The sequence below is a fragment of the Gekko japonicus genome, unplaced genomic scaffold (assembly GCF_001447785.1).
Source record: "Gekko japonicus isolate JY-2015 unplaced genomic scaffold, Gekko_japonicus_V1.1 scaffold563, whole genome shotgun sequence".
Lineage (NCBI taxonomy): Eukaryota > Metazoa > Chordata > Lepidosauria > Squamata > Gekkonidae > Gekko > Gekko japonicus.
In genome coordinates this window covers 635386-659040 of record NW_015166439.1, presented here as the reverse complement: position 1 = coordinate 659040, position 23655 = coordinate 635386, and the positions used below count along the sequence as shown (strand labels likewise).

The 23655-nt window shown below is 47.1% G+C and overlaps 2 protein-coding genes across 3 annotated transcripts in view; both read right to left on the bottom strand.

The window, feature by feature from the left end:
- RBM14 (RNA binding motif protein 14) overlaps positions 1-4586 on the bottom strand; it is a 13160-nt gene extending 8574 nt beyond the window's left edge. The window contains exon 1 of the mRNA XM_015411917.1: positions 4149-4586. Coding sequence (XP_015267403.1) covers positions 4149-4503 — 355 coding nt within the window. The 5' untranslated portion in view covers positions 4504-4586. The remainder of the gene's footprint in view (positions 1-4148) is intronic.
- A 10350-nt stretch (positions 4587-14936) lies between these two features.
- Positions 14937-23435, bottom strand: CCS (copper chaperone for superoxide dismutase). Of its 2 annotated transcripts, none has more exons than XM_015411923.1 (8): positions 23366-23435; positions 20594-20666; positions 19640-19777; positions 18952-19132; positions 18788-18848; positions 18003-18080; positions 17615-17718; positions 14937-16275 (listed from the first exon to the last, which is right to left on the bottom strand). In XM_015411923.1, exons 1-8 carry the CDS (start codon positions 23408-23410, stop codon positions 16134-16136), a joined length of 822 nt encoding a protein of 273 aa, XP_015267409.1. In that variant the 5' UTR covers positions 23411-23435; the 3' UTR covers positions 14937-16133. The 2 variants fall into 2 exon arrangements, with proteins under 2 accessions (XP_015267409.1, XP_015267410.1); XM_015411924.1 differs by lacking the exon at positions 23366-23435 and adding an exon at positions 23288-23357.
- Between the last annotated feature and the right edge of the window lie 220 nt (positions 23436-23655).

Below are 23655 nucleotides of genomic sequence, written 5' to 3'. Positions count from 1 at the left end.
CGGGTTGGGAGGGGGGGAGGTGCTGGGGGGGAGGCAATGGGGGGAGATCAAGGGGGGGTGGAGGACAGGGGGGAACCAGCAGGATGGGGGGGTACTTACCACCTCCTGCTGCTTCCTCCTCTGCCTCCCCCCCCTTCCGCGAGTATCGCAGGTCCACCCCTTGTGTTCTTATATTAACATCACAGGAAATAATTTTCCTTTTGGCAACAGCTGGGAACTACAAGAAAATAAATCCATCTGAGGTGTATACGACCTACATTGGATCCGGTCACTTCCAACAGAACAACAAACTGAAGTTGAATTCAGACAAGGCAGAGGTATTACTGGGCTACGGTCACACGGGCTGGATACCGCGCGGGGGGGAGGCATGGCTAATTGCCCAGGCGCAGTTTGATCCGCAATTACGCGCTCAGATGCGCCGGTGGCACACCACGGGTCCTTCCCTCGGTGCCGGCGGGTAAACGAGGGAACGGAGGGGAATGCCGTGCGCCGGTGCGATCACACCACCAGTGTCTGGAGGCAGCCTGTGGCAAATGTTTACTAGTACCTTGGAGGTACTAGGTTTTTAACGCGCATTGTCGGCGGTAAGCCACGGGTGCGCTCCACTTCCCAGATGTTGGGGTGTGATTGCGCCCGGATAATCCACCCACCATCCGTGCCTCTCCCGCGGCAACTTTGCCGTGTGACTGGGGCCCTGGTCAGGAAGGCTGATGTTTTAGAAAGACTGGATCCACTTGTGCTAGTTGGAGTGGAGCCAGCTTTGGCTGAGGGTATCCACAGATCCAACAGTGGCTAAGAGTTCATTCTATCAGCCACAACTGGCTCACTAACTCTCTCCTTTATTAGACTCTGCCAATCTGGCCATGCGGATCCAGTTTTTTTGTAATCACATGACTGAATTACTGAAATGTGCCCATGGTAGGCTCCCCTTGAAGACAACCCAGAAGTTGCAGCTGATCCAGAATGCAGCAGCCTAATTGTTGTCAGGCACTAGGCAATGGGAGCATATCTTGCCCACTCTGAAACAGCTAAATTGGCTGCTAGTTTGTTTTCAATTGCCAACTCATGGTGCTAGTAAAGACCTTTGAAGCCCTACACAGATTAGAGCCCATGTCGCTGAACCATCATCTCCTCCCATACATCGCCATATGCCAACTATGGTCTTCAGGCTGTTTCCACACTTAGGGCAACCTGTCTGGCATCAACCAGAGTCCAGGCATTTTCCACTGTGGTTCCCACTCTGTGGAACAGGCTCCTTGAAAAGGGGAGGGGAGCCCCCTTGTTGGAGATCTTTCAGAAGTGCTGCAAGGCTTCTTTGTTTGTGGGGCTTTTCACGTGGTATGGACTGTAGACATTTTTCAACAGGGAGGAGTTGGGGGGACAACAGTTATTTTAGCTGGTTTTCCTCAGTAGTGTTTTAATTATTACTTATAAACTGCCTTAACCCAAGAAGAAAGGAGGATTCAAATGTTTTAATAAATAGAAGACAGATCACAAAAATCATTACTGTTTTACCCACTGTGAGTAGGTAAGCCCATAAATACCATCTATGTTCACCACCAGCTTTTTTAAAGCAGTTGCAAATCTGAGACTGCTTTCAATTGTACTAGCTAGGAGTCAGAATGTGCTCTTCAAGAGTAACATCATCTCTGAGGACCCTGCTCAAGAGCTCTCCTTCCATGCCATCTGCCTGAGTCCAATGAAGCACCTCTGCAGACCGCATTGGACCTGAGCAAGCTACCACAGGTGCCCCATGTGCACATGCCTCTCCCATGCAAGTGCTGTTCTGGACCCAAGCTGGGCAGCAGTGGTATGGATTTGGGAAGTGATGGCAGGTACAAGCTACACCTTTTGCCGACTCCCACAGTGCTGCTTTCTGATGATTTTAACACCCCAAGCAGTCAAAAATGAGCAGTAAATTGGCCCTATATCCTCTCCTGTGCAACTATTTTTTTTTAAACCCTCAAATGGGATATATTTAATGGGGCAAGAGAGAATAACAAGAATCACACAGCCTCAGAATGCTAAGCTCTAGGAGAAGCAAGCCCATCTATATATATGCATTTATTTATATTCCACTATTCTCCCCAGTTGGGACTCAAAACAGCTTAGACCAGTGGTGGCGAACCTATGGCACGGGTGCCAGAGGTGGCACGCAGAGCCCTCTCTGTGGGCACGCGTGCCATCACCCCAGCCAGGCCCAGACCATCATTAAAGTGTCGAATTCTCTGCCAAATAATTTTAAGTCAATGAAAGCATTTGGGATTGCTTTCCTTACTTTGTTTGGATCATCTTAAGTTAATGTATGAGTTGTGTTTTCTAAAGTAAAACCTCAGTATTCAGGTTTAATTGCCGTGTTGGCACTTTGCGATAAATAAGTGGGTCTTGGGTCGCAGTTTGGGCACTCGTTCTCTAAAAGGTTCGCCATCACTGGCTTAGACCATTGTTCTCTTTCCTTCTCTCACAGCAACCACCCTCTGAGGTGGATCAGGCTGAACACTTGAAGTAAGCGACCACTTTGGTGTACACAGGTGAGCACACAATTAATATTCAGAACTGGGTGATAAAACATATACCTACTTTAATGGGGCAGGGAATTAAAGGAAGAACTTCCTGTCTTGCAGAGAACATGATTTTATTCTTGTCACTCCCTTCCAGAGCCATACATCCTGTTGTGGACAGCAAAAGGAACTTTCTCCACTGCAAGGGGAGACTTAAACAAATGGAAAGCTTTGTCCACTCCTAAACACAACCTAGGTGTACAGAGCAGAAGGGTAATCTGAATTCCTAACATTCCACCCCCACCAAGAACCCATAAATAAGCCATGCACCATCATGCAACTACACTAATACAACAGACTATGCAACTCTGGAAGTGTTTTCTCTTAAGGCAGAACATCAGTTTTGTTGACAAAGTCACCAGAGTAACAAGACAAAAACTTATCTGCACTCAGAAAGGATTTCTGAAATTTGATCTGCCAGCAACAAAAGCTTCTTTCTACAGTTAGCACATTTCAAATATCCTTTACAAGTGCAAATATCTTTCTTATTTTCTTGTTATTTATCATTTTGCAAGGGGGGAGGTACTGAATTATGAAAAAAGTTGTTCATTGCCTTCCTCTTATTGCCATGGTGACTCAAAAAATAGGTATTCTATTAAACCTTATTTAATGCCCAACATTACTAGAGTCCTCCTAATGCTTGCTGTGGGTTCAAAAACTTTGGCCTAGCAACAAGGGTACCTCAGAGAATCCAGTCTTGTGATATCACAGTCCTTGTATAGATGAATGGGTGGAAAATGGGGACATAGTTTAAATCGCATGGCATGAGACTGCAAAGTCAGGTGAACACCGTGAGCAGTTTGCTGTAAGACAGAGATCCTGTAGGAAGAATATCTGTCCAGCACAGAAGGTGCCACATATCATGGCAATGCAGTTGAATGCTCTGTACCTCTGTCAAGAATTGTTTTTGCAAAGCGGGGCTCAGTGGTTACCATCTGATAACTCTACGCCCCCCACTCCCAGCTTTCTACTGACCATATTCCCACCCCATCTTACGGAGCCATTCTCTAAAATGTCTCTTTATCCCATGACGGTATGGAGCGAGAGCGACCATTTCTTAGACCCCTCTAGTGGTATCCGCAAGCAGGAAGAAGGCGCTTATGCCCCCACTCAGAACCATCTTTACCCACCCCGCCCACGATGGCGCTTCTCTTATGTGTACACAGGATGTGGTGGTGACAGCCACCATCGAAGTCATCTTCGAACAAAGACAAGGCGTGCCGAAAGCCATGAGAGCTAAACGGAGCTTTCGCGTTCACAGTCCGATGCCGGGGGAGCCTAGAGGCGACAGACTCTAATCGGGACTTTCCCGAGAGTATACAGTCGACTCAAGTAGCCGGGTTTTTTTTTTACGAGGAGGATCGAACAAATACACGGCGGGCCAGTCGGTTTATTACGTGACGGCGACGCCTCCTTAGCCGGAGCCAGTCTACCCCTCCCCGCCCCATTTGTTGAAGGTTGGGCCGCTGCCTTACTGCGCTGCTGGGTAAGGAAGAGGTAAGAGAAGGGAAATGGGAGGAGGGACCCGCCATGCGGGGGCCCTGCGCCCAAGGGGGAGAGAACGGAGCCTCTCGCTCCCGCCGATACCTTTAACGACGTCGCACTCGACAACGGGCCCGTACTGCTGGAAGAGGACGCGCAGCTCGCTACTAGTGCAGGCCGCCGAGACGTTGCCCACAAAGACCTTGACGGTGTGCGTGGGCCTAGGCCGCGAGGGCTCGACGACGACGCGGCGGCCGTGCAGCGGGTGGCCATTAAGCTTGAGGATGGCGCGCTCGGCCGCCTCCTCGTCGCGCATGTGCACGAAGGCGAACTGCTTCATGAGGGCCACGCTCAGCACCTCGCCCGGCTCGGCCGCCGCTGCCTCGAACAACTCGCGCAGTTCCACCTGCGACGCTTCTTCGGGCACGTTGCCCACGAACAGCTTCACGCCCGGGCGCATCGGCTCACCCTCCCTGCCGAGCGGAACCAAGGAAGGAAAGAAGGAAGGAAGGAAGAGACGCTCAAAATGGCGGGCGGCGCGCTGAGGCGAGAGGAGGAACAGGAATGAGAGGAGACGACGCGCCCTCCAGACACCGCCAGGCAGTCACGTCATCAGCCACAGACGCGAACCGTTCGCTGTGCACTGGCACTGCCCCCTGTGGCACTGGCCGCGCCCCCAAACGGTCTCAGGCTGCGTCTCGGCCCTCCCCTTGCGTTTACACACGTCACGCGCCTGCGTACCGGTGTTTCCATAACCCTTCGAAAAAGAATTCTGCGTTGCCTCAGAGCCGTGGAGCCTCGCAATACGCATGCGCACTACTCTCACGACCACTTGTCCTTTTCCAGCAGAGTTTTGAGTCCAGTGGCGTCTTTAAGACCAACAAACTAGTCTTATTTAAGGTATGCGCTTCCGTGTGCAAGCACACTTCTCTTCAGTGAAACACAATGTCCTCAACCATTTACATATAGGAAAAGAGAGGGGAGTTATTTTTTGTTGTTGAAAGTAGTAATTTTACAAACACATTAAAATAACTCCCATCAAAGTTAAATGAATGCATTCTTCTCTTCTCACCTAACGGAAGGGGAGGCAGGTATGAACCGCTTAAGTTGGCGGAGCGGGGTGGGGATCTGTTGTGAATAGCAGATCTGCCCTAGAGGCAAAGTACCTTGGTGACTCCGGCTGTGTTCTCTACTTGTGCATTTCTTAATATCATAAAAACACTAACAGTCTGCAGTGTTTTGTCCTCCAAAGGGAACCACTACTAGCTTCAGAAATTCCTGGAGATCTGAGGCAGGCATCCCTCTGGGAAAGGAGGAAGCTCGGCAGGGATACAATGTAATGCCATAGCGTCTCCCCCCCACCCCTGAATTAAGCTACCATTTGATCCAGGGGAATTGATCTCTGTAGTCTGGGAAACAGTTGAAATTCCAGGAAAACGAGGAGGCTGAAGTTGGTTCCTTATTCCCAGTTCCTTATTCATTCCTTATTTGCGTCTTATTCATGAATTCATCCAAAAACACTGAGGAGAGTTTGAAAGCTCTGAACCCCAAACTAAGATTTGGACCCCCAAACTTCATACAACCCCATGTTCAGCGAACTCTCCCCTTCGAGGGGACATATGCTGTGTCCTGGTCCAAAGCGCAGTTCTTGCTCCAAAATTAGGTGCCCCCAGGACTATCACACAGGCAGATACTGGGGACAAGCTGTACCCCAAAACAATCTTTGGACCACCCTGAAGGACTCATCCCCATGCTCTGGAGACTGTCCCCTGCAAGATGACATACAGTGATGCCCGATCCAAACACTGGTTCCGGCGCCATTACCTTCTATTTGGAGTGCCTTCAAAAGACCTGTATTTCAAAGAAGATTTGAATAACGAAGTGCCCTCTGTACCCAAAATGAGATTTAGACCTACACACTTCATACACCCACATGTTCAGTGGACTCTCCTCTTCCAGGGAATATATGCTGTGTCCTGGTCCAAAGCGCAGTTCTTGCTCCAAAATTAGGTGCCCCCAGGACTATCACACAGGCAGATACTGGGGACAAGCTGTACCCCAAAACAATCTTTGGACCACCCCAACTGACACATCCCCAAGGTCTGGAGACTGTCTCCTGAAAGATTACACACATTGGGTGCGTTCAGACAGGGCATTTACAACGGTATAGGTGCCGGTTGGAATCGGTGTACTTACCGGCATTCACACGGCGAACATTCCGTCCCTAACCGTTGCAAAGAGCTTTAAACCGTTGTATTTTGCTACTAGATCCCCAAGTGGTGGTATCCTGAGTGCAACGGTTGTAACCGCTTTACCCCCCGTCTGATCGCTCTCCACGATGCCCAGTTCAAACACTGGTTCTGATGCCATGAGCTTCTATTCAGAGTGCCTTCCAGAGGCCTGTATTTCAAAGAAGATTTGAATAAAGGGCCCTCTGTGATGGTGTTTGAAGCCGAAAAAGTAGCAGAGCACTCTGTTGTCTTTACAGAGTATGTACAATTTATTTACAGAGAATGTATACAGTTTGTAGCAATTCAGGACTCCAACCATCAAAGTGCTATGCAGAACAGCAGTAACCATACAGGCAGTGAGCTACCAAGAACTGGTTACAATATATACAAGTTTAGACCAATCAGAGTACAGCCCTGTACAATTGCTGAGTCATAGTGACACCTACAGAAATGATGCAATCTAGAGTCATATGATCACTCAGCTGTCAAACTAGATTGTCTTGATCTAAACATCCTGTCTACATGACTTGCTGTGATCTTGACAGCTATCTGTATATGCTGACACTTTGTACCCAAAATGATATTTAGACCTACACACTTCATACACTCGTATGTTCAGCGGACTCTGTAATTTGAGGGAACATCTACTGTGTCCTGGTCAAAAGTGCAGTTCTTGTGCCAGCTGCTCCAAAGTGTGGTGCCCCTAGGGCAGTCACACAAGTACACAGTGGGGCCTGGCTGAACCCCAAAACAATCTTTTGACCACCCCAACTGACATATCACCACACTCTGGGGACTGTCCCCTGCAAGATAACATACAGTGGTGCCCAGTCCAAACACTGGTTCCAGTGCCATGACCTTCTATTTGGAGTGCCTCCTAACCCGTACCCTACTAACTCTAACCCTAACCACCCTAACCCTAATAACCCTAACCCTAATAACCCTAATCAAAATAGTCTTAACCCTAACCCTAATAAACCTAACCCTAGTAACCCTAACCTTAGCAACTCTAACCCTAACAACCCTAACCCTAATTATCCTAACCCTAAAGGTAATAATCTTAACCCTAACCCTAATAATCCTACCCCAATCCTAAGAACCCTAACACTAAGCCTAACAATCCTAACCCTAACTCTAATAACCCTAACTCTACCCTAATAATCCTAACCCTAATACTAACTCTAACCCAACCCTAACCCTTACCCTAATAACCCTAACGCTAACAATCCTAACCTTAACCCTCATAACCCTAACCCTAATAAATCTAACCCTAACCCTAGTGACCCGAACCCTAATAACCCTAACTCTAACCACCCTAACCCTATCCCTAATAACCCTAACCCTATTCCTAACAATCCTAACCCTAACAACCCTAACCCAAAGAATCGTAACCCTACCCCTAAGAACCCTTACCCTAAGAATCCCTACCCTAACCCTAGTATCCCTAATCCCAACCGTAATAACCCTAGCCCAAGCCCTAATAATCCAAACCCTAACAATCCTAACCCTAACCCTAACAACCCTAACCCCAGTAAAAAGGTAAAGGTTCCCTTGCTCGAAAGCCAGTTGAATCCGACTCTAGGGTTGTGGTGCTCATCTCCGTTTCAAAGCCGAAGAGCCAGCGCTGTCCAAAGACGTTTCCGTGGTCATGTGGCCGGCATGACTAAACACCAAGGCGCACGGAACGCTGTTACCTTCCCACCGAAGTGGTACCTATTTATCTACTTGCAATTTCTTGCTTTCGAACTGCTAGGTTGGCAGGAGCTGGAACTAGAGACAGGAGCTCACCCTGTCTTGCGGCACCCGGGTCTTGAACTGCTGAACTACTGACCTTCCACAGCCTGCAGCTCAGTGTCTTAACCACTTGAGCCACCACAGCTCACCCCAGTAACCTAACACTAATAACTCTAACCCTAATAACCCTAACCTAACCCTAATAACCCTAACCTAACCCTAATAACCCTAACCTTAGTAACCCTTCCCTAACCCTAACAACCCCAACCCTAACAATCCTAACTCTAACCCTAATACCCCTAACCCTAACAATCCTAACCCTTACCCTAATAACCCTAACCCTAATAAGCCTAAACCTACTAATCCTAATCCTAACGCTAATAACCCTAACTCTAACCCCTAACCACCCCAACCCTAATAACCCTAACCCTATTTGTAATAACCCTAACCCTAATAACCCTATCTCTAATAATCCTAACCCTAACCCCAGTAACCCTAATCCTAACAACCCTAACCTTAACAATACTAACCCTTGCCCTAATAATCCTATCCCTATCCCTAATTAACCTAACCCTAGTAACCCTTCCCTAACCCTAATAACCCTAATCCTAACCCTAATAAGCCTAACCCTATCCCTAATTAACCTAACCCTAGTAACCGTATTCCTAACAATACTAACCCTAACAAACCTAACCCTAATCCTAACAACCCTAACCCTAATAAGCCTAACCCTATCCCTAATTAATCTAACCCTAACCCTAATAATCCTAACCCTAACCCCAGTAACCCTAACCCTAGTAACCCAATTCTAATAACTCTACTCCTAACACTAGATGCCACCAGCTTCCATTCAGAGTTCCTCCCAGAGGCCTGTATTTCAAAGAAGATTTGAATAAGGAAGTGCCCTCTGCCCCCAAAATGAGGTTTGGACTGCCACAATATGTACACCCCCATGTTCAGTGGACTCTCCCTTTTGAGTGGACATATGCTGTTTCCTGGTCCAAAGCATGGTTCTTGTGCCAGCTGTTCCAAAGTGCGGTGCTCTCAGGACAATCACACGGGCAGACACTTGGGCCAGGCTGCACCCGCCAAATAACACATCACAACGCTCTGGAGACCGTCCCCTGCAAGAAGACACATAGCAGCACCCGGTCCAAACTCTGGGTCTGGCAGCACTGGCTTCTGTTTGGATTTCAACCAAAAGGCCTTTATTTCAAAGGTGATTGGAATAAGAAACTGGTCAGACAGCTTGCCCTCTGCACCCCAGAATAAGGTTTGGACTACCACGTCAAGCCCAAAAGAGACAATAATACGACGCCACTAATGGTTACATACAGCTCTCAACTCAAAACATCTTAACACATCATCAGCAACTTACAGCCTCTACTGGATAATGACAGTACTCTTTCAGAAGTACGGGGGGGGGGGGGCGCAAACCAGTGGCCTCTATAAGACCAACAAACTGTAATTTCTGGGTATAAGTAAGAACACAATGAATTGGCTTGTATGGTGTGATAAGCAACCAATATCTCTGTCAAACCCTGGGAGTTCCATTGTCCTGCAATAACTTGCAATTCTGCAATCTCCTATTCCAGTTTCTGAAATTCCTTTGACATGAAACAACTACTCTGAGGTCCCCCGTGGAGTGCCCTGGCCCCTGGGAGGTTAAAATGTTCTCCTACAGGCTTCTCTGTTTTGTGATTCTTGATGCCAGATTTGTGTCCATTTATCCTTTGGTGTAGGGTTTGACCTGTTTCTCTTATATAGAGAACTGAAGGGCATTGTTGACATTTGATGACAAATACACTGTTAGAAGATGAGCAGGTGAATAAACCTGAGATGGCATAGTTGATGTTGTTAGGTCCAGTGATTGTGTTGTCTGGGTGTATGCGGCAGCAAAGTTGGCATCAGGGTGTGTTGCAAGCTCTGATGCCAGTCTATATGTTTAAATTAGATGCTGTATTATTGAAGGTGATGAGTAGTTTGAGATTGGGGGGCTGTCTTTGCACTGGAAAAGGTCATGGCGCTGGAACCAGTGTTTGGACCGGGCATCACTGTATGTCATCTTGCAGGGGACAGTCTCCAGCGCATGGGGATGTGTCAGTTGGGGTGGTCCAAAGATTGTTTTGGAGTGCAGCTTGGCCCCACTCTCTGCCTGTGGTGATTTTCCAGGGGGACCACATCTTTGGAGCAGCTGGCACAAGAGCCGCGCTTTGGACCAGCACACGGCATATGTTCCCTCGAAGGGGAGAGTCTGCTGAACATGGGAGTGTATGACATGTGGTGGTCCAATCTTTATTTTGGGTACAAGGGTCACTTACTTATTCAAATCTTCATTGGAATACAGGCCTTTGGGAGGTACTCCAAACAGAAGCTCGTGGTGCCAGAACCAGTGTTTGGACAGGGCATCACTGTATGTCATCTTGCAGGGGACAGTCTCCAGCGCATGGGGATGTGTCAGTTGGGGTGGTCCAAAGATTGTTTTGGAGTGCAGCTTGGCCCCACTCTCTGCCTGTGGTGATTTTCCAGGGGGACCACATCTTTGGAGCAGCTGGCACAAGAGCCGCGCTTTGGACCAGCACACGGCATATGTTCCCTTGTGATTGTCCTAGGGGCACCACACTTTGGAGTAGCTCACACAAGAACCGTGTTTTGGACCAGTACACGGCATATGTTCCCTCAAAGGGGAAAGTCCGCTGAACATACGGGTATATGAAGTGTGTAGGTCTAAATGTCATTTTGGGTACAGAGGGCACTTCCTTATTCAAATCTTCTTTGAGATACAGGCCTTTGGAGGCACTCTGAATAGAAGCTCATAGCACCAGAACCAGTGTATGGACCAGGCTTCACTGTATATCACTGTATAGCAGGTGACAGTCTTCAGAGTGTGGGGATGTTTCAATTGGGGTGGTCCAAAGATTGTTTTGGGGTGCAGCCAGGCCCCACTGTCTGCCTGTGTGACGTCCCTGGGGGCACCTCACTTTGGAGCAGCTAGCACAAGAACCACGCTTTGGACCAGGACACAGCATATGTCTCCTCGAAGAGGAGAGTTCACTGAACATGAAGATGTATGAGATGTGGCAGTCCAATCCTTATTCCAGGATGTAGTGGGCAAACAGTCAAACCAGTTCTTATTCAAATCTTTTTTTGAAATACGGGGTTCTTGCGTGCACCTGAAATGGAAGCCTGTGGTTCCAGAACCACTGTTTGGACCGGGCATCACTGTATGTCATCTTGCAGAGCACAGTCTCCAGAGCATGGGGATGAGTCCTTTGGGGTGGTCCAAATATTGTTTTGGGGTACAGCTTGGCCCCAGTATCTGCCTGTGTGATTGTCCTGGGGGCGCCTCACTTTGGAGTAGGTGGCGCAAGAACCACGCTTTGGACCAGAACTAGAGATGTGAAGGCTCGGAAAAAAACTGGAAAAATTAGGAAAAAAACATTTTTTCCCATTTTTTTCCTGAAACTTTGTTTTTTTCAGAAAAATTGGAAAAATTGAAAAAAGAAAAAGGAAAAAATTGATTATGGAATGTTTTATTTTAACATGATGAATAAAATATTTTAAGACTGGTGTTCAAATATTTTCCAAATAATTTCTAAATATATATATATATGGTATCAGATTGATCTAATTTCTGTGCACTGAGGACAAGCAAGTCCTAGGTTACAAACTGAACTCTCCAATGCAAGAACAAGATGCATTTCTTCCTTTAGGAGGTGCTATTGTCAGAAGAAAATAAAAAGGTTTCAGTTTTGTTTTTGCATGTGGGTGGGAATTCTGTTTGTAATAATTGTTTGGATACACTATTTTTTTAATATGCTAGTTGTGATAATTTCATGCCAAGTAAAAATGTCCATAGTCATATTTTATGTTCCTAAAGTAACAGAATGACTTTCAATCTAGAAAAGACAAAAGAAATGCTAATGTAGCATTTTTTTCAATTTTTCCGAAAATTTCCGTTAAAAAAAACAACAACCTGGAAAAAGCCTGGGTTTTTTTCCGAGATTCAAAATTTCCGGAAATTTTACATCTCTAACCAGGACACAGCATATGTCCCCTCGGAAGGGGGAGTTCGCTAAACATGGGGGTGTATGAAGTTTGGGGATCCAAATCTTATTTTGGGGTTCAGAGCTTTCAAACTCTCCTCACTGTTTATGGATGAATTAATGAATAAGAGCCGAATAAGGAATGAATAAGGAACTGAGAATAAGGAACCAACTTCAGCCTCGTAGGAAAACGCCAGGCCCCACCTGGAGGTTTGCAACTGTACCGCTGCCTTTGGAATTTACCTCACTCAGAGAAGTGAGGTGTGTATAACAATACTATACAAGGAAATATTATATTAGTAGCAAATGTGCATGCTTAATGATAGCAGTTACCATACCATACCATAATGTGAATACTGACATTTGCACCTATGTTACAGTCACAGAAAGTTCAATGATTCGATATGAATGTACAACTTCTCTGCATGTAGAGCCATTTTGATGTAGTGGCTAGGAGCGTGGACTCTAATCTGGGAGAACCAGGTTTGATTCCCCAATCTTCCACATGTATTTATTTATTTATTTATTTATTTACTTATTTTTTGCATTTCTATCCCGCCCTCCCCGGAGGCTCAGGGCGGCTTACAGGGCATAATGCCAGATAAAACAGTAAAACAATACAAAATATTAAGTAGCTGCCCCACCTACCTCACAGGGTGTCTGTTGTGGGGAGGGGAAGGGAAAGGGATTGTAAGCCACTCTGAGACTCCTTCAGGTACTGAAGGGTGGGATAGAAATCCAGTCTCTTCTTATATACAGCTAAAGAAGCTGATGAACCATTAAGGAATTTTCTTTTCTTACACATAGGAAAAGGCTGACCTTTCAAACTGCATTAACATCTAGCTTGGTTTGGGTCTACCTTAAGCAACAGTGGCACAGGACAGTGACCAGACTGCTGAATTTCTGCACTGGATCCATCATATGTTACATGCTTTGACCTGGGTGGCGCAGGCTAGTTTGATCTTGTCAGATCTTGAAAGCTCAGCGGCGTCAGCCCTAGTTAGCACTTAGATGGGAGACCACCAAGGAAGTCCAGGATCACTACACATAGGCAGGCCATGGGAAACCACCTCTTTTTGGTTCTTGCATTGAAAACCTTACAGGGTGTCTCCGTAAGTCAGCTGCACTTTCCACCATATGTGACATGCGCCCCACTTCTGAACAGTGAGAAGTTCAACGAGTAAGCACACACCTGGGTTGGCTCACATTACATACTTAAAAGCAACTCGTGATGTTTTTAAATACATAGGGAGAGAACAGGTGTGAACTCCGATCCAATACGACCTAATGAGGGGGCACCGCTGAATGTGTCCTTAAACTGCACTTTAGTTTTATCGCCATCTAATGAATGTTTTATACTGATTGGTTGTGTTTTAACTGATGCCTTGTATTTATATTTTATTGTGTATGTATACTGCTTGTCAGTTTTTGGAAGCCAACCTGAGCCTGCCTGGCGGGGAGGGCGGGGTAAAAGTGAAATAAATAAATAAATAAATTACAGAGGTTCTCCTACAGCCTGGGCAACAGACCCCTTACCCCACATCAGATCTAATCCATAAGAAACTTCAGCCAACTTACAGCAGTGTCTGCTTCTCTGTATCTTGCAGAAGCGAAACTGCATTTTTTCCTTCGCAGACACACAAAGGCGCACTCCTGACTGTTCCCTTCAGATTGGGGGGGGGGGGTGTCATCTCTCCAAATCCTGATAGTTCCTTGCCTAGAGCCATTTCCCAGCACTTAGGGCCCATCAAGGCAACATCTACAATCATTGAGATGCATGACTGTTCCTTTTGTCAATGGCTCTAGTTGCCCATAGGAATGCCACTGTGCCCCCTGACTTGGATAGCCCAGGCTAGCCTGATCTTGTCAGAACTCAGAAGCTAAACAGGATCGGCCCTGGTCAGTATTTGGATGGGAGGTCACCAAGGAATACCAGGGTTGCGACGTGGAGGCAGCTGATGGCACCCCTGAATGTCTCTTGCCTTGGAAAAACCTACAGGGTCGCAATAAGCTGTGACTTGATGATGGGGGGAAATGCCACTATAGGCAAGGCTGTAAGATGAACTTAGTCACAACCAAGCTCACAACAGCCTCCTTTGTGTTCAGACATCACTAGCTACAAGACTTGTTCCAACGGCTGCTTGGAAGCAGGATTAAAAAACAGAAGGTGCATGAACCTCCGGGTGCTTACAGAGTACTCCTTTATGCACAGCGACCCACTGTGCATGTGTCTGTCAGTGCATTGCTTTTCTCTGTAGTGGAGGAGCTTTTCCTAGAAACCAGTTGTTCAGGTAACTGCAGCGAAAAGCACATTGCTCCAGTTTTTACTCCATTGATATAAAAGAAGCAGCTGGAATCCAGTTTCACAATAAGGAGCAAGGAAGCATATTATGCCATTTGCAGATCTGGTGGAGCACCAGGCTGGGAAAAGTGCACAAACCTCTAAAAATGCACTTCTGTATACATCTTGTCAGAGTGCATCATTATGTTCAGACATACCCACACTACTTAAATACACTAACCAGCTTTATCCAGTTTTTCCAACTCCCCCCTCCCGATTTTGCCAATAAAGGAAGAAGTTAGGCCTCTTGCTCCACTGAATGGAGTAGACCATACTCCATAGAAACTAAGCCATAAGGACATTTAGTGTTGAGCTCAGGCACACACACACACATACACAAACCAACCAGTTCTCCGAAGCTCCGGCCTGAGTCAGAAGAAGTAATCATGCACAGCAGTAACCATAAACAGCCCTCCCAGATTAGAGGAGCATGACTTTCAGGAATCTTGAAAATACCCCACAAAAGATTCCTACACAGAAACACACAGACACAGAACAAGGATTACCCAAAATTAACATGAGACCTGGATGTAGAGTGTAAGAATGCAAAATTTAATGGCTGATTTAAGATCACAAGGAACAGGTCTAGAGAATGTACACCCGAGAGTTCTCTCTAACATTCCCTCCATCCAACATACAAAGCAAGAGAGAGAATCCCTTCCTCAATAATCCCACCACAATTCCAAGACAATTACACCCTTGAATTTTGCATTAATCAATCCAGAATAAATGGCCAATTGCATTGCTGTCACTCACAACTTTGGTCTTGGATTATGATTCCCGTCTATCACTATGCTCTGACAGTGGCAGAAAGTTGATTGGTTTAGCTTTTCAGATTGCAAGTATGTGGCCAAGAGTCATCTATGTCTATAAAGGTAGCTTCACCGAGGGTGGTCCTCCTTCCCATCTTAAAGGACACCTGCCCCAACATCCTACCATCCTTCTACAACAGGGAAGACAGTGTTTCAAAAAGGGAATCTTACAAGCGTGTCTGATATTAAGGCACTTTTGTACAATACTTGGCAATTAACATTAAACACACCCATGACAGCACTAGTAAGCACTTAACTCAGGTATCGACCAGGAACACCAAAGGCTAAAAACAATTTTCCATAGAAATCAGCATAGCCACCATCCACACATTTTCCTAATTCAAAGGAAAGATTAAACTGATGGGACATTCCTTCACAAGGACCACTTGCACCCTTCCAAGATGCCACCTCCTCCCCCGCTAGGCTACGTAGCTTTTAAAGTTGCGTGACCAGCAGCTATCCAGCAGGCTAAGCTTCTGCCTTTCCAGCGCTTCCATGTAGCTGCACCTAATTTATTTCCGAGTGCTACAGTCGGTCAGGAAGAACAAGAACAACCCTGTTAATGGAGCGTAAGACTCCAGTAAAACGTGGGAGGATCAGGGAAAGATGGTTGTGGAACAGGAGTGGGGAAAGGGGAGTATTCTCAAACAGGACAAGACCAAACCAATATGAGCACAGAAGCCTCCATCCAGAGGGCAAATGCTTTTCTTGGAATGTTTCTAGACAGAGTGGAATTCACAGGGCCATACACCGAGATGCTGCCCCAGGCCACTGCCAGGAGAAGATTGCTGTCAAGGGGTCTAGGCCTGACTGGTATTGTGGCAGCCAGCCACAAGCCAACCCCTTCAATGCAAGAGCCCCAAAGACTCTTATGCCAAACAGACAGACAATCTGCAGCAGAGGTGGTGCAGGCTCAGCCAGATATCCTAAAGATGAGGGGTTGGCTGGCTGGCCGCCTTCCTGCCCGGCTGTTCCCGTTCTTCCCACAGCGTCACTCCGTTGCATGTACATACTTTCTTGGGGTTCTGGAAGAGGCCAGCAGAGCGCGCAATGATTCCACAGGCCACTCTGAAAGCAAAGAAACAGAGGGTTGGATAAGGTTGGAAAGGGCTGGGCCAGGGTGGTGCACATTCCACATTTCTCCAGTGCAGAAGATTTTTTTTAAGGCAACGTTTTAGTCCTGGTGGCTGCAGTGAGAAATAGCAATGCCAACCAAGGCCTCAAGAGGACAGGAGCTATGCCACATGGAGAGCTTTGCCCTTCTCCACAGCTAGCAGAAGAAAAAAGAAAAAAAAACCTAAGCAAAATAAGCAACAGGAATAATTGGGGGTCTTATTTAGTGCAGCCTTTGGATTTCAAGCACAAAGTAAAAATAAATGGGAGTACAGTGGCAACTTAAACACTAACAAGACTATGAGACTCCCATTTATTTTCACCATAACAAACTAAAACAGCTATATCTTCCTTTTAGGTATTCCATGCAGATTCATCAACAGAAGGAAGGGGTCACACCCAGCCTGGATTGTTCATTCTACCCTTTTCATTACTTTCGCAATTGCTTTGCATTTAAATGGCACTTCCTGCATCCTCTCCCCCCTCCCCTTACCAACTATATATCTCTGGCCAGTTTCTTCATACCCTCCATGCATCTGATGAAGTGAACTGTGTTTCTCAAAAGCTTATGCTACAATAAAATTTGTTAGTCTTAAATGTGCTACTGGGCTTTTTACTATTTTGCAGCAACAGACTAACACAGCTAACTCCTCTGGAGCTATACCTCTGAAACCATTACACGCAAAATTTGTATGCATGCAGATATTTATTTTATGTAGGGTTGCCAAATGGCACTCACCTCCTTGGCGGGGGACTCCTGGGCAGCTCCCGGTGCGCGCGTGCGCGAAGCGCGCACACGCGTGCCACATCTACGTCACCCGGACGTGACGTCATGACGCCGGGCACGCTGGGGGCAGGGCCACAGCCATTTGAGGGGAAAACATAGAGTTTCCCCCTCAAATGGCTGTGGCCCCGCCCCCAGCGTGCAACGTCACATCCGGGTGACGTGCACGCGGGGGTGGGGTTTCCCCCGGGGCCCGATTCTGCGGGGGCGGAAATCGGGCCTCCAAAGTGGGGGGGAATCCGCCCCCCGGGGGGATTTGGCAGCCCTAATGTTATGCTTGAGCTAGAGACAAAGCTATTCCTTGCTTTTTCCTCCTCCAAATGCACACAGTCTTAAGTTCTCAAAGGTTCCTCCAGTTGCAAGTGGGGACCAGCCGGTTCCTTTTTCTCACCTTCTTCCCCTCCCCAGTGGCTCCCAACCCTTCCAGCCCCATCAAACATCAGAGTTCAGCACTTTTAAGCTTGCAAGGCATAAGAACACCTGGCCCAAGTCTACACCTTCATTTCTTACCTCTCGCCTGAATTGCCCGTGACCTTTGAGAGTGGGTGGCTTCCACGGCCCAAGTCATCCTCTCCTGCGTCTATCACCAAGGAGCGCCCAATGATGTCATAGACCTAAGAGGGAAGAACAGCAATGACTGAGACTCACCTAGTGGCAACTGCTGCTCACCCCAGTTGAGCAGGTGATATGCAAATTACAAGCCCAATGGAGCTCAGAACAACTTGGCGGTGGAATTCTGGAGTTTGGAGTGGACCGGGCAAACTACTTACGATATTTGCAGACTAGATAGTGCAACAGTAAGTCAAGCTACACAGACACATCCTAAGCATATCATTGCCTTACAGGGCCTTTGCTAAAATCATTTTTCAGATGGCTCATTTGCGCCAGATGGCCTCACCTTCAGTTGGTTGTTTTCCGTCCGAAAGGAAGCCCTTCCATCACCAGCAGCTAGGATATTCCCAAGATCCCCGGCATGCTGGAATATAAGAACACAAGACTAACCATGGTGGATCAGACCAATGGTCCCATTTCCAGCAGTCTCCAATCAGTGAAACTCACAAGCAGGGGTCAGAGGCCACAGCCATCACCTGCTGACTGCTCCCCAGGGGCTGTCAATCAGGAGCATTGCAACTCTGAATCCAGAGGACCCATTTGGTTATACCAGCTAATAGCCAACAAGTAGACCGGTCTTCCACAAATCTGTCCAACCCCTTTTTAAATTCATTTAGGCGAGTGGCCCCCATTACATCTCCTGGCACTGAGGCCTGCAAGTCAGCCACCCATTGTAAGCAGTACTTCCTTTCATTCACCTTTCATCTACTGCCAAATTTGTATGGTGGCCCCCAGTTCTAGCACTGTGGGAGAGAAAGGTTTCTAGCCACCGTCTCTGCACAATGCATAGCTGTATAGCCCTCTGTTATGTCTAGGGATGGGCACGAACCAGCTGACGAACTAAAGTTCATCACAAATTTTGGCCAGTTTGTGATTCGCAGAGCAATGTTTGCAAACTGAAGAACGGCCACAAACTTCCACGAATTTTGGTACAATTCATGAGCCATTTAAACCAAACAGCTGAGCGGTGGTCCCTGCAACAGTCTTTAGGGGTAACAAAAAGCAGGGTTTCCAAACAGCTGAGCAGCAGTCCCAGCCACTCAGCTGCTTGGAATCTATATATATACTTACCCTGTACGGGTCCTGTGGGCCCCCATGGCAGTTCCCATCAGGGTTGAAGTGGTCCCCACAGCTGTGTCATGCAGAAGCAAAAGTGGAGATTTTGACACTCAGAAGAATGAAGGCTCCCCCAGCCACCACCCCCTCTGCCCCAAAAGATGATGGATGGTTCTCACCTGTTACAGGAACTGGTGATGTCCCCAAATTCATGAACGTGCATGCCATGTGGGCCTGGCTCCAAACCATCCACAGTACCATCAATGAGACATTTTTCTTGGGACACTTGCAAGAACCTCACCACACCCTGCACTGATCCAGGGCCAGATATCATAGCCACTGCTGCGCTGCCTAGTGGTTCTACAAGGGAATTAAAAAAAATCAAAACAAAGTACTTTTCATCTATAGGCTACTGATAGTTTCTTGCATACAGACCAAACAGCTGAAAATAATAATAGACAGTTTCTACATGGAGAACTGAAGGTAAGAAAATCAACAGCACAAGTAGGCCTTAAACCCAGGACTGCCAGATATGCATCTAACTCTCAAGACACAGTGTCATTTGATAACCATAGGTAGTACTGTATTGAGTAATGTCAAAGGAATTATATATGATGTGTTTATATACTGTTCTTAATATACCAATAAAAATATTTAAAAAAAAAGACACAGTTATTATGTATAGTAACGTATTTGTTTATACTGATCATTAACCTCTGACAGGACTACAAATCCCAGAGATCATTTGAGAGGGGAAAAGCCATGATGCTTGAAAACTACTTTTTTTAAAAATGTAATTTTGTTGTGCACATCTTTGAGAAAGAGGGCAAATGTTAGGGAGGGAAGATGAGGTGGGCTGGGACTTACGTGGCATGGTGCCCCCCATTCCTTTCAGCACAGTCGTGCGTCCAGTGCTTTCCAAAAGGCTATGGACTTTCTCAGTTTGGAGGCTGGTCTCGAGCAGCACACTTTGTGAATCTAAATTGATTTCGAGCAGCTGGATGCCTGGAGCAAAATTAAGGCAAAGTGAGAGATGCATACCAGTGTGATGAATCTACTCTGCTGCATTGTGCTGTACACAATTTAACTGACCACCACCACTACCCCGGGTCCTACCACAATCTGTTTCATGTCACTATTACCAAGTTTTTAAAAAGCAGACAGAACTGAGCAAACAGCAGTGATTTTCCTGCATTGTGCAGGGGTTGGACTAGATGACCCCAGAGGTCCCTTCCAACTCTATGATTCTGTGAGTGTCAGGGAAACGTTCTGGGGTGAGGTAGAGGTTGGGCTGAAGAGGCCTGATACCGGGTTCTCTATAGAGAAAGATGCATAAGACCACAAGCAGTGTGGAGACAGCAAAGAGGGAGAAAGTAATGCAGAGTTAAAATGCACAGAGCAGAACATTTGCACACACGTGTCTTAACCAAAGGGAACGCCCTTCCACAGAACAGATTAGATCAATGCATACAGGATATGTTTGTGGGTGGACAGAAAGGAGCCTTAAACACCAGAAAGGCTATACTTGCTACAGATCACTCTCTCACCTCTCTCTTTCATCACGTTCTTGATTGTGAAAATTCTGGGGCACCTCATCTAGCTGTCCTCTGTAAACATGGTGATGATGTAATAACATACATGTTCCTATAAGGCCTTTTTAAAAAGTTCCTGTACATTTTCAGGGTGAGCACCAGATAGCATAAGCAGCAGGAAAATGTCGTCTCATCCATGTGCAGGGGGGGTAGGGGTCCAGGAAAGAAAGCAGCAAACACCTGCTGCACGAGTGGCGCTTAGAAGTGCAGCCCCAGCCGTTCACCTTACCTGGTACTTCTTGCAGAGCTGCCTGAACTGCCTCCACACAACTCTGGCAGCTCATCTGGACGGCAAACTCCAGCTGCATAAAAGAGAAGCATCGCATGAGGCCAAAGTTATTGGGGAAAGTCAATTTACAGGAAAAGCTAAATATCATTAACTTACTGATCTATGTATAGAACAGTATTTCCAATTTCCGGACTCCATTCAATGAGGTCTATCATGAAATAGCACTTAAACAAAAAGCAGCTTCCCGCTCATAGAAAAACAAATTGGGTTGGATCCTGTAGAGGTGTTTTACTAATAGCAATGACTTCCCCTGGTTCAAGAAATCTTTTCCTGAGGCAAAAGTCAGAGCCAGGAAAGGTGTTGCTGTCAGAGGAATGGATCTGTTGACTGTAACCCCTCTAGCTCTTTTTGAGTATGGGGTAAGGAGAGATAGAAAGGGCAACTCTAAATACACCTAGAACAGGTATGTCACTGTATCTCTGCCTGCCTATTCACCAGAGCTAAAACAGGACATAAGAAGAGCCCTGCTGAATCAGACCAGTGGTCAACCTAATCCAGCATCCTGTCTCATTCAGTGGCCAACCAGTTACTCTGAAGGGCCAACAAACAGGACATAGAGCTTGAAACCTTCCCCCATTAGTCACCATGGCTAATAGCCAGTGATGGACATTTCAGAAATAGAGCACTACAAATTTGACATACTGTAGATTAGATCTTGCAGCTCCATTCTGCTAATGGGAGTGCCAGGGAAAGGCTTCTACCACTGGCTTCCTTGTCTGTAAGCAGATACAGTTCTGCACCACAGACGGATGTCAGTTGCATAACTACAAGTTTTGCATTGCATGCCTCAGCAGCGTGAAGCAAAACATTCAGATGCAAAACACTATGCGTTTACAGGGAACAGATGTGTCTCTGATAACAGAATACAACGGAGTCATCCTGGTAACTACACCCTTACTGCACCCACACCTCTACTATAGACCAACTATGTACAACCCTGAACCCTCCATGTGAAATGCAGCTCTCCAGTGGTGGCTCAAGGCCTACCAGGTGCTTGACAACCACCCCGTTTTTGTGGTCTCAGACAGGCAGCCACAGTGAGTAATCAAACCCATTATAAGTCCTCCATTATTTGCCATGAGGCACACAAATCAATCCCCCAACCTGCCACCCAGTGTTCTGGTTGGAAACTAGCAGCAACTTCTAACAGAGTAATGATAACCTATCTATCACACTACGGCACCCTTCCTCCAAGGAGTTTAGGGAAGCACAGATTATTTGTCCCCCATTTTGCCCTTACAACACCCCTGGGAGGTAGGTTATGCTGAGAGTGAGTGTCCAGCCCAAGGTCACACAATGAACTTCCTGGCTGAGTGTGATTTTGAATCTGGGCCACTTACCTCCAAACATGTGTTGTTTGCCCCCTCATGGTGTAAAACCCACCCCTCTCTCTTTTTAACCACAGCCCCCATTCTTTGAAAATATCCAGGACTGCTCTGTCTTCTGGGTTTAAAGGTCACTGGAAGAGGGGTGAGGCTTGCATGGTCTGCCTTCCAAGTTCCCATGATCCAGGGACGCAACCTACATTTACATCACAGAAGTGCATTATCCAGCTCTCCCAACATATAATACATAACCAAACCCCAAGAGCCTTTTCCTTAAGAAGAGTCTTGCACAATTAGATCAAGGTCCATCCAGCAGAGCATTCTTTACAAGAATCCCCAATGCCAGAAACTGGCCAGTGGTCAGGACGTTGTTTCTGTTCTGCTTACCTTTATGCTAGGCCTTTGTTTAATTTCGTTTACCGGGGGCGGGGGGGGGGGGGCTTTTGCTGGCCAGCTCTGCTTTAGCAGAGCTACTTCCACCTCCCGCAGGGGGCGTGAATCCTACTGGCCAGAACCGACAAGGAAGAGTCATAGTTCGAGTACAGAGGTACTCAGTCAGGCCGATTGAGATGGAGGAACAGCTGGGGGAGCCAGCTTTAAGAGACTGGCGAGGAGAGGCACAGCGCCTTCTTTCTCTTCAGCCCGCCCTTCGATCTCCATCGGTATGGGAGGCGTAGCTCTTCTCCAGAGCCGTTTTGGCCTCCCCGCTCGCCCCTAACTACAGGCATTCATCACCAATAAATAAACGCTACGGCCATCACACCTCCCCTCTTTCTCCTCTGATTCCAACACGCTCATATATTCGCCATTCTCCACCTCTCAGCCTGCTTTTCAGGACAGAACCTTGCACCAGCCTCCGGAGGTCCTCAGCTAGGTTTTTTGACACCTTGAGTTCACCATCTTCTGTCCCACCCATAGACCGTAAACGAGAATGTTAAATGGTAGATTTGCTGCAGAACTGAAAAGCACAAGACTTCCGTGATCAAATCCCGCGTCCACCTACAGCCTTTTCCCTCAGTTCCACCTGTCATCAGATATCTCTCCCCAACAGGGTTTCCTCACCAACAGAGAGAGCAACTTTTTTTGAAAAGGTTTCTGTGCGTTTTTAAAAATTATTCCTGCGCTGCTAAGGGCTGCTCAGCGGACAGAAATCCAACAGTAACTCCCCAACACGTAAGGCTTCACCTACTGAATCGCTACCTGCTGTGCACCTGCCAGAAAGCCTAACAGCCAGTGCCCAGGGGAAGAAATAATTTACAATTTGAGTGCCCTTTGTAGAGCTAATGGCAGGGGAGTGTCTGTTTCTCACCCGACAGCTGATACCGCCACCCCCTCCAGAAGCGGCCTCCATTTCGTAGCACCTTCCTTTCCTAATGGGGAACATTACCCGCCCGGACGCATTTGACCATGGCACACGACACGATATCAGCATATCGGAAACCCGGTCTGAGCAACAGTTTTGTTGTCTGGCCTGTCTCTATGGTCTTTATTTTTTCCGGGAGGCGGGCCGATGACGTTTAGTCCCTCCCCCTCTTCGCAAGTGGGACTGGGGAAAATCCTTTCCGTCGCTACATTATCGTTACAGAAACAAAGTCACGCACCCAGCGTTCCGCCCGGAAACAAGCCGGCTGAGCCCCTTGCAGAGCACCGTTCCTATGGCTACCGCGTTGTACATTG

What these genes read in the sequence shown, in the direction of transcription:
- CCS (XM_015411923.1), bottom strand. Translation starts at nt 23,410, where the DNA reads ATGCTGATATCGTGTCGTGTGCCATGGTCAAATGCGTCCGGGCGG. An exon ending in GCCCACAGGACCCGTACAGG is followed by an intron (nt 18,081 to 18,787) that starts GTAAGTATATAT and finishes CTTATATTCCAG; the next exon opens with CATGCCGGGGATCTTGGGAA. An exon ending in ACGGGCAATTCAGGCGAGAG is followed by an intron (nt 16,276 to 17,614) that starts GTAAGAAATGAA and finishes CTTTGCTTTCAG; the next exon opens with AGTGGCCTGTGGAATCATTG.